Source organism: Dinoponera quadriceps, unplaced genomic scaffold (genome assembly GCF_001313825.1).
Source record: "Dinoponera quadriceps isolate SergipeBrazil2010 unplaced genomic scaffold, ASM131382v1 scaffold566, whole genome shotgun sequence".
In the NCBI taxonomy this organism is placed as follows: Eukaryota; Metazoa; Arthropoda; class Insecta; order Hymenoptera; family Formicidae; genus Dinoponera; species Dinoponera quadriceps.
The window spans coordinates 2,006,656-2,017,947 of NW_014555972.1; the positions used below are offsets into that span (position 1 = coordinate 2,006,656).

The 11,292-nt window shown below is 44.1% G+C and overlaps 1 protein-coding gene across 2 annotated transcripts in view; it reads right to left on the minus strand.

Moving 5' to 3' along the window:
* The window catches only part of LOC106746411, a 431,128-nt gene that overhangs the window by 17,230 nt on the left and 402,606 nt on the right, over positions 1-11,292 (minus strand). For both annotated transcript variants that reach the window (XR_001374598.1, XM_014623001.1), the window contains exon 9: positions 9,812-10,009. Coding sequence is in view for 1 of the 2 variants with exons in the window: in XM_014623001.1 (XP_014478487.1) it covers positions 9,812-10,009 (198 nt within the window). In the remaining variant the exon portion in view is untranslated. The remainder of the gene's footprint in view (positions 1-9,811; positions 10,010-11,292) is intronic.

Here is an 11,292-nt window from a genome sequence, read left to right on the forward strand (position 1 = left end):
TTAGATCATCGGAACGTACGCGACGCACTTTTGTTGCTTCCATCGAGTAAATTGAAAACAATTTGCTGAATAGCGGGTGATCCGAGCTGATGGTCCGAAATTAGTTCTCTCGTGAGCAGCACGCGCTAATAATGATGCCGTACGTTTTAAGTGCTTCCGTTAATCCAGCGCTCTCGGGAGCGTAATCGATTGAGGGGGTATTATCTTGATCCGAGAACAGAATTATGCATGTACCTCTTTCTGGGACATAGCAATTTTATCCTTTACGGTTTAATAACGTCTTACGAGTTCCTGACGGTTTAATATCCTGAAACACTTTCATTTCATGGACCTCAGACAGAAAGAGAGAGAGAGAGGGAGAGAGAGAGAGAGAGAGAGAGAGAGAGAGAGAGAGCGAACGAGCAAGCGACGTCACGGTCATTGACGCCGGTTCCCCGAGGTCTTCCTTCAACGACACGGCATATAGAATCTGTATTATACAACGTGACCTTTGGAATATTGTTACTCTCATGGCAATAGCAACAATTTGATCGCAACGAATTACGCCGTCCCTACGCAAATAGCTCGCGATAAGTGATGAAACGCGCGAGAATTACCACACGACAAACATATATCGGCATCGCATCTAATTCAAAATATATTACAAGATCATTCTTAAGCATCGAAAATGATATTCCAGAAAATATTATAAAGTGGGGATGATAGCTCGAAAAGTAGATTTCAAGTGACACGTTACTCGAAGCAGCGCTCCCTTCATTGGCCTCGCTTACTGCGTATAAGTGCATTACGCGGACACACCGCTGACTTATCCGCGAGTGTCAAAGTTGACGTATCGATCGCGCGACATGCAACTCCTCTGGGCTCCGGCGAAGCGCAGCCCGATTCGCAGGACACCCAGTGTATTCACGTGCAATATCGCGGGCCCCTTTGGCGGCGAAGAGGAGGCGAAGGGAGAGCAGAAGAAAATTAACGAACCCTCGGATCGCGCGCGTATTAAAGTAGAAGCGGAGTCGGCGGCGTCGAAAGTGGCGGGCCCGACGGAGTCTACACACGCCTGACGTACCTACATTCGCCGAAATAAGTGTTACCAGACTACCTCGGGCGCGTGTGGACGAATATGAGAGCTATGTGAAAGGGTTAACGAAAGTTCACGGCGCCGTCATTTCGCAGCGACGCGATAGAGACGGGATTAATGGGCGAGTTACATCGAAATATCAGACGGCGGCCGAGAAGGTTGCCTTCCCGTCCGGAGAGAAGGACACGGATCGGCCTTCTCGCGAAAATATTTCGCATTTCCCGTAAATCACGGCGCGTTCGCGCGCGGATGCTCGGTTTAGTCGTTAACTTTATTTTTGCGCCGGCGGGAAGTCTCGTTAGGGAAAGTTTTAATGTAAAACTGCGCTTTTGATTTAACGCCGTGGATTTATCGTTTCTTCCGCCGCGAAGTCAACCGTAGCGGCCGGTATTCAGGCAATTTATCCGAACTTTGTCGCGCACCCGCGGTTAAATATTTCGTTAAAGATTTATCCCCGGCTTTATCGTTTCACCTCTTCGCTCTCACGCAATTCGTCGTGCCAGTTTTTATATACGGAGTCTCCTTTATTAATCCCCGACGCGTTTGACAATTGCCGAATTCGGCGTGAGTCACTTTCCCACCGGGAGATAATACGCCGCAAGCATCCCCGTTACTTTTATGAGAAGAGGGGAGGGGGATGGGCCACCGGATCTACTTTGCAGCGAGCAATTAAAGAAAACCGTCGTCCTACGTACCGGGTGGCTTCCGAGTGAGTAGCGCCGGGCAATGGACCGTGGCCGACTTTCTCGTAGGGAAGGAAAACTTACGGCCGTTTCGTGAACGACACGCCTTCCTCGCTCTGCCACTCGGCACTTTAACGGTGCCCGTCCTTTTGAAACTCAGTTACATGCCGAATCGTCGCCAGTTACAATCTTGCTGATCTTAAGTCACTTGGTCGTCGCTACAATTCCGAGCAGAAAAGCGGAATCCGAATAATTGAAAAATTCAAGTCCTAATTGTCGACAAAATTTAGTCTGTTCGCGGAAAAATATCAAATACGTAGTTTTTGTCAAATGAAAAAAAAAATAGAAAAAATAGAAAAGTAATTTTTGTCGACAAAAATCGAAAGAAATTCGCGACGACTGTTGAATAACTTTATTCAATCATCTTTTACTAGTTAATTGCTGTTTAATCTTTTTTTTTCACAATATCGTATATCGTGTATCATTCGAGGCGCACGATGAGTGTTACTTACAGCCTTAGAAATAGTTTGATCGAAATCGAGGGAACGGGGAACGCGGTGGCAGAGCTGATAGTTTATCGAGTTGCTATACTCTCTTCCTGCGCTATGCAGTCGATGTGGTATCGCGGTTATTGCTATCGCGAGTTTTCCGATCGACAACGGTTAGCGGTCAAATTGAGTATTAACAAACAATTCGTGTAATCGAACAGCCACGGGACGATAGTCGGCTTAGCGGTGAATCATTCCGCACTTCGGTCGATATTTTCGGTTGGCCGGTATCGCCAGGTATCTGGCATTCTGTGCGACGTAGAAAATGTTTAATTCGAGACTCGCCAGGTACGAAGAGCCGAGGACTTTGATTCCTTGGGAACAAAAAAACGGCAATCAAAGTTGGTGAACTGAGAAAAAAAATTGTTGATTTTTGTAACTATAATCGCACAAATGACGGAATTATAATCAGGAGAACCATTTTCCTAATAAGTGTTACCAGCGTCAAGAGACAGTAAAAAAGTTGTCATTTTAACAGAATGAATAGGTTAAAAAGTAATATGTTAAAAAACGATGAATATATCAATTTAATGTATATATTTATGCACTTTGTAACACGTTCCTTAAAGTTCAAGTTAAAGTTAAAGTAACACAAAAATGTCAGTGGACCGTTTTTAAACATAGAACAATTTCTATTGTGTAATAATGACCTTACGTGCATACTGTTGCCGTTACTTTTTTAGTTAAAACCAAAAGAAGATTCGGTTGAGTCCGAAAGAGGATTATAATTCCAGTCACTTTCAGCCTCAACAATTTTACTTGAAACAATTTAATTTAGAACTTCCCTCTGTGCAGTTATTGAACGAGCAGTTGCGAATTCGCGAAAGAAAATTCTATTCAATTTTTTTCCAGATCCTTCGAAATGTTTATGAGAAATTTTTCTCGATTTGTCAACAATATGGCGGTATATGTATCGATGCTCGTTTCTGACTCTTCTAATGGAATTTCAAGCGCTGTCAGAGGAGCGGATTCCGCCTGTTTCCTTCTTCGAAACAGATCGATTGCATCCTGACCGGCAAAGCAGCGCCCGATTTTTCGCGGTTTCATCCGGTACGCAGTCGAGAAGAAGGGTGCTGTAGGCCGCGCAATCAAGAAAGTGCGGAATGCAAAACGTGTGCGGCGACTTTCCCCTATCTCGCGTCGCACGTGTCCCCCTCCCCCCCGCCGCTCCAACTTCGCTCCTTTTCAATTCGCCCCTGATATTTTTTTCCACTTTTTCCGTTCGTCTCACTTTCACGTCGTACACGCTAAAAGCTGCCCGACCGAGCCACGCGAGCCGTTTTGTTCCTTCTCTATTATTCTCTACTCTCGTCCTTATCTCCGCGAGACCGATACGCGCGGGAGAAATATAAAACAATAACAGGTAGCGAGAATTATCGTCGGTCTCCTCTCGCCGCGACCGAACGGAAACGAACGAAAAAATATTCTCGGCTTCTCTTCTTTTTCCCGCCGCACGGTTCGTTGATATGCATACGGCCGATTAAAATGGATACGATTCGAGGGAATCCGGTGTCCGTCACACGGGGATCTGTACAGGACCATTCAAAGTCACCGCTTATCTCTCTCGACTATTAAACGAATAAATCGTGCGATATTGTAACAGTAGTTTCGCTAAAGGAAATCTAACTTCGTCCCTAAAAAGACAGCGGGGAAAGTTAAACCAGTAGTTCGAGTGAAAAAGCGCAGAATTAATCGCAACGTGACTAACGAATGACAAAAAATGCAAAATACCGCGCGCTAATAATTGTACTTCGTCTTTTGTTATCAAGTTTTATTAGCTCATTGCTGATTACATCACACGTGGACGTTAATAAACGAAATTGATTTATAAAAAAATTATTAGAAGGCACGGTGCTTTTGGCCAAGGCTGTCTCTCTCTCCGCCAACGTGTCGTCGAACCCATTGATATGTTGGTTCAATCATTTGTTCTGACATATTGAAAGGTTAGTTAAAGGGTAACTCTGAATCGTCCTGTCTACCACGTTTCACGTACGCGGAAGCGGTTTATTCCATATATGAAGCGTGACACTCGGAATTACTTTGCCGCCGTACGGGAGAAAATCGTTTTTATGTAGGCGCGCCGTGTGTGAATTGATATTATGTTATAATATATTTATTCGAATATGTGTGCGCGTACTGTGAACAATATACCAATTTCTTCCCGTGCTGAGAATTATGCATTCGTCGATATATTCGTCGGTATATTTATTATTTATTCCATAAACTACAACGTTATTGTAAATATTTGGCTCGATTGCGGTCGGATGTCACAAATGATGATGTTATTCTAATAAACAGTCAGCTATGATAGAATTTCTCTCTCTCTCTCTCTCTCTCTCTCTCTCTCTCTCTCTCTCTCTCTCGATGATCTACAAATATTCGCTAAAAGGATACACTCTGCGATAATAATTATTCATCATCTGTACTTTTCAGCAGCCAGAGAATTTGATTTAAAGTATACAAATATAGTAGCAAAATATGTGATGAATTTGTGAGTACGCTTTTAACAATCGCTTTGAATAATCCAACATTTAACAATTACTAATTCATATTATAATAGAAGAAAAATTGATAATATATATCGACATTAACAAAATATATTTTATCTATACTGTGGGTATTATTTAGAGGTGGTGCGTGAGTGAATATAAATTAACGGAGGATCAAGTTATTTATTCACGAATGCATTTATTTACGACATCCGGTGCGAACAAAAGCGTCTCTCTCTCTCTCTCTCTCTGCCCTTCTCTCCCCCTCCTTCCCTCTCGCTGTCTCCGCCTCTCTCTAATTTTAAGCTCGGTTGAGTGTTAAATATTCCGCCGCAAGTTGCTTCAATTATTGCATTAAGGCGTAAGCTTAATTAAATATTCCATTGCATACAGTTAGAAGTAACAAAGGTAAACCTTTGCTCGGGGACATTCTCCCCCTTTTCGCGTCGGCGCGGCACTCGTGTAAGATCCAGACCGTCGAAAACTTTAAATAATTACCGGGCGGGATTATCAAGTTCGCTGGGGAAAATGCGAACTTGGAGGGTGCTGCTACTCGACTTAAATCTCAAGCGAAGAACGCGCTGGTTGCAGCGCCCGACAGTGGCGTAACTAATGTTCTTGCGGATTGAAGAAAGACAGAAAACGCAAGCGAGAAAAGAGAGAGGAAGAAGGGTAAAAAAAAGAGCAGAAAGAACGGTGGAAAGGGAGATGTTGGAAAAAAAAAAAGAATGGAGCGCGGTAATAAAGACAAAGACACGAGGAGAAGGAAAGAGAATGGAGAATGGCTAAAATTCGTCATCTGCGAGTGTCTCACGTTTCATCTTGTCGGGTACCTACATTATCGCGTATTATTCAAGATAATCGCGGAGCTTGCTCGTCTGAAAGAAACGAAATAATCCCACGAGATGCGAGATGAAGGATCCTCGAGTCCGTTCTCCGCGAGTTGATTCTCCAAACGATAGTTACGCCATTGGTACCGAGTTTTGCTTGAAATAAGATGCGAACGAAGAAATAGAGGAGGAGAGGAGAATTGCGAACGGGCGTAGGGGGCGAAGGATAGATTTACGAAGTCAAGATAGTTCTATAGATACGAGTTAATTATTTAATAAGCTGGAAAATTAATTCCATCGGATCTTAATTGGTTCGCGGACGGAAAGACGCAGTCTTTAAGCCAGCATTCAAATGACGCGTCTAACGCGAGTTTTATGTGGAATGCGCGCATCGCACGTATTCGGGGCATTCGGTAACTTATACTAATAAACGTCTTAATTTCCATAACTGTAAAATCCCCGAAGTACCGTCGCTGAAAATGGGACCTGAGCGTGCCCGGGAGAAAACACCGTTTGAAATCACCGTGGCAAATTTCCTGATTCGCGCAATTTCGACGTGAAGCGTGAAAACTGCATATTGCGAACGTAACATGCCGAACATGTCGTCGGTGCTCTCGCGAAATGATATTGCGCGGCAGAAAATAGAGAAAATATTATACCTGACCAAATGATCGAAACCCGGGCCGAAGTTTAGATGCTACTTTAACATTCTTAAGACTGATTTTTAGATGGCTTATATCCTAGTAAACATTTATTTTGACGATACTGACATTTATTAACTTCCCTTTTGAACTTTTAATTCTACAAATTCTACAATTTAATTTTAACGTTATCTTGGACCGCTTATTTTAACGTTGAAATAACAAAAACGGAAATTTAAGAACATTATGAACAAAGCATATGTAAATTATACTATTAGAATTTAAATTATATATAAACCTATTTTGTTATAAACCTTAACTCCTATTATGTAGTTATTATTTCTTCTGTTTGTTTTTTTGTTTGCTTAAAATATCGCAAGTCGGGTATACAGTAATTTCAAGACTATCATAGATTTTGGTACAGAAACGTAGCTGATTTGAATTTCCACGCATAAATTTTAATTTTACCTTCAACAAGGCTTCAAGGCCCAAAAACAAATTAACATGTCGATTCTGGTGTTTTTCCCCTAAAAGTTTAACATATAGCCGAAATTTCGACTCAAGAAATCATCCGATTTTTCCTCTTTCTTGATTTCTCCTGATCTCACCCTGCATGTTGATTTATAATTGAGACGTGTCGGAGAAATTAAAATTAACAACGCGAAAAGTCTAATTGCGAGCCTTTATTTCAAGTCGTACGTTCAACCCATATAACTGGATCATAACTCGCGTAGCGTCCGACATTAGAGAGATATCGCGCAAATTTATAGATGTCGTTTCTGGAGCTAGGAGCTCCTGGCGGATAGCTCGGTTAATTTTCAGAGCAACGTCCTCGACGACGTTTGACGATCGTTCCCATAAGTGCACCATAGCAATCCACCCTCCGAAGGAACGACTCTTTATTAGTCCAGCGAGTCCTCGGCGATTCCTCGAGATACGCGTGGCGCAAAAAGGAGCGGGCAACGAAGATAAGAGAGGACGGAAAACAGAGGCAGCGGTCAACGTGAGGCAGAAGGAGGAAATAATCCCGCCCCTCAATTTTACGGGCCAAGTCGTCTACTCGGCCGTCCGTGAAGACGAAACCAAATTGCAGCCAATACCGGGTTTCTCTCGTCCTACTTCATGAATATTACCGCGAAATCCTCCTCGAATCACTCACAGTCGAGAGACTGTCGCGAGAGAGAGAGAGAGAGAGAGAGAGAGAGAGAAAGCGCGCGCGGGACAATTTCCCCGTTTCGTGCTTTCGCGCACGACGGCCGGCCGCACGACCGATTTTCGTCGATTCGGAGACGTCAGACGTCGACTCGGCCGAATGCGCGTATCAGGCAAATGGGACGTGCGAGCTATTGCAATTTCCGCGCGGAATTCCACCGGCTCTAGCCTCCGGCTCTGGCCGTGTGCTGACTGTCTTTAAACTCGAATGAAATATCCGTATTTTCGCAGGGACGGCCGTGTTCTTCCGACAATATCCGACGAGCGGAATGAGAGGTACTGTACCGTCCGATAAATTGCTTCGCCGAGTGGTCCAGTTTGATTCAATGTAAAACAATTTGCATGCATAAAATATATTCATGGAGAGTCGGAGTATTCTCGTAAAATTATTTTAAAATACTCATTTCTTTGTGCCCGGCATGTTTCCAGGTTCGACTCCTGCCGACTATTTTTCGCAATATTCTAGAGGATCAAAGGCACAATTGAATAATTGCTAATAGTTTGGGAAATAGGAGTTATTAAAAATATTAATAATAGGATATACCGGGTCAGTTTGACGCGGGGAGGAGGATTCTCCGCGTACGTTTGAAAAAGCCTGATGAACTAGTCGTTGCGTTGACTAGTGCATTAGTCCTGATTACGTCAGGGGATCTCGTCTCGACGCGATCAGACGATCGGCGATTTGAACGACCGGCGGATCCGCCGCCCTGGAATTGCACGTCCGGCGCAGCGCGCATCGGCGTGGCGAGACGAATCTCTCGCCACGCTGCGTTCTCGGCACTAATTAATCTAAACGATTATGGTCCTGGCCGCATTGTTCAAGACATCGAATTAATTGCGGGAGCACGCCGAACCCTATCGCGGAAACGCTCGGGAAAGTTTCAGCTGCCGCTCCTCCGCGAGAAGGGCTCACAATCGGCAAATCGCTTCCGTCTCTCTCGTGCGATCCTCGCTCCTCCACCTTGCCTCTCATCTGTTCCTTTAAAAAGGAGGGTTGCTCGAGACACAAGAGCTTCCTAGAGTGTGCAAGAGTTTCCTCGACGAGAAATCGCGTTGGTTCGGCTGCGGTTTAATCCGCCGGTAAACGTCGAACTCGGAAATCATGTTAATGGCGTCGCGCGCGCGCGCGCAAAGTGCGTACGCTCGTTGAATAATGTCACGATGTCGAACGATGAATAATGCATACGTGCCGATTACAGTGCGTTTGTACTCGTCGAAGCGCCGGCTACCTTCGGACCGTCTTTTCTGTTTTCAAACGACTTACGACGTGACCTCACGTGCGCCTAATCGTGCCTCTGCTTCGTTACGAAAGCGGCGGATTAAGCGAATACTGATTGCCACGCGATCTTTTGAGATAGGCATCGTATATAGTCCGTCAATACAGGATACTGACACCGTACTAGGCCGGTATCGTAAAGCAGATGTTATATTTCGGTATTTTGACTTTCGGTACACTTCAAATCCTTCAGCTGAGGATCTTCTCGCACACTTCTTGTACGTCCCACGCTGTTTTAAATCACATCATTTAACACGATTGGACTCGTTAACTTAACATGCTGTAATTTAACGTATTAATTTCACGCGATTAAACGTTTTAAATGATGTAAGCTAAGTCGGCGAGAATCGGTAAAAACAGCTTCGCTGTATACAGACACCCGTTTCTACCATCCCAATATTAACCTCTTCAGGGATGAATTTTTAATTTCTGATCTACGATCCGCTCTAATGGAATGCACAAAAAACAAAGATACCTTATTTGCGAATCGATTTTGACATGCAGCCATCATGGCCTACTTTGATAACGTTTAATTTTTTAATTTCAAAAATTTTTGTAATTATAAACAACGGTAATTTTTAAATAAGACTAAACGTACACATATGTGTCAATATCCCGGAAGAGGTTAAAATCAATATTAGCATCTGGTACTATACATCACAAATCGATATCGGCCAGTACCTCGCCAGTAGTAAATTCCTACTTGGGAAATCAGAATGCCGTTTTTTATCTGTTTCGACCGACCTTTCGTCGTACGATAACCGCATTATCCGAATTTAATTTTGACAATCGCGAGTTGATTCGTTTATCGCCAGACAATCTCCGTCCAGCGTCGCGATGGCGATTTCTACTCTCTCGAAATAACGGAGGAACTGAGAGAAAGAGAGAAAGAGAGAGAGAGAGAAAATGTGTATTTTTGCAATCTACTCACGAAGGACGTATCTACGTCGTTTGCGGCGGATTGGCGCTAAGTGGATAACGTTAATTGGCAAAAAAAAAAGCCCGGGCTCTTTCACGCGAGGATACTTCTCTCCCGACTAATTGGAAGATTACTTACCGTTCGCGTGAGCCGCAAGCAGGTCCCTCAGTTGTTGCTGGCCGGTGGTCAATTCCACACAGCTGACCCTGACGCTGAACCTGGCACCGGTCCTTTGCCGTTGCTCGGAAATGCCGCGGAAAAGCCACGCTATGGCACATGGGATCGCGCCCAGTGTGTGACCAGCCTCCGGGGTTCCCAGCATGGTGTGTGACTTGCCTGGAATAGCGGCGACGAAGAAATTGTTAAACGTTGCGACCGCTCGCGCTTGATTGCCGGCGAGGTAAACGAGATATTATGTTCGGCGGCAAGGGGAGGGGGAAGGCTGTTGACTCGGTGTTTGTAGAGGTACTACTGTGCGAACGCGACCGATGTAGATGAAGATTATTCATCGCTTGAATTAATTATCGAACCACTTGGACCGTTCGTGTCCCGTCTCATGAAATTCATCCGATTCCGTGTGTACTCTCGAAAATGCAATCACCGTGCATTATCACTGAGAAGCAGTCAATGGTCTCACCGATGGTCATAGTTCTAAGTACGGCAGCTACGGACGGTAAAATTTCGTTGGGAAAACCCGTTAAGGGCTCAGACAGGACTCTGACAGGAGTAAACATTGAAAAGTTCCCGATGACATTTGAGGAGTTGTAGACAATTGTAAATTAATCAGAGTATGAAGTTTTTGCTGCGTATATCCATTAAGTACATTTTTAACGGTAAAAAATTGATATAAAAAAATTAGATCTCACGGCGAATGTGAAACTAACTTGTTACCTTAATTTTCGTAACGAGATAGCTCAACAAACATATTAACAAGATGGCGCGACGAAAAAAAATCAAATGACGCTAATAACACAGCGAACGCGCTGTGGAAACGGAAACTGCCACTTCAGCTACAACTACTGTACACAGTAGACGAGTTTCAGTGTGCTGTCTGACAGGGTTTAGTGCTTTACAGCCGAGAAACATGGGTACGTCGATTTACTACATCTATGTCAGTTTTAGTGCTTTCCCTCTATATATATATTTCTGCTGCAGGACACGTAACAGCGATTTGCAGTGAAACTTCCGCCGACCAAATTGGTGAAGTATAAAACCCAAGTGGCGGTAGTACACTCACTTATCGATCGGTGAAATATTATTTTACTGCATCAGTGACATTTTCACCGATTCGGTTTAAAAGAGTACGTTTCGGCGCACAGCCCTCCCGAGTTTCTCTTCCCTTTCTCTTGACGTCCCTGTTTTTACATACAATTCATCCAACGATACTCCGGAGTGAGAGGAAATACTTGTGAGATAACCTAATAGGGAATTCAGCTCCCCTCGTCGACCGAGGCGATCGACGAGGTGAAATACTAATATTTCGAGTGATCCTTGCGGGACTGACGGATTTATTGACGCAAGGATCGAATTAACGCCCGTAACCGGTGCGCGACCGTATGTGGACAAGCTTCATTGTTGATTGGCATAATCGCGATTCCCTCCCCCCACCCCCCACCCCC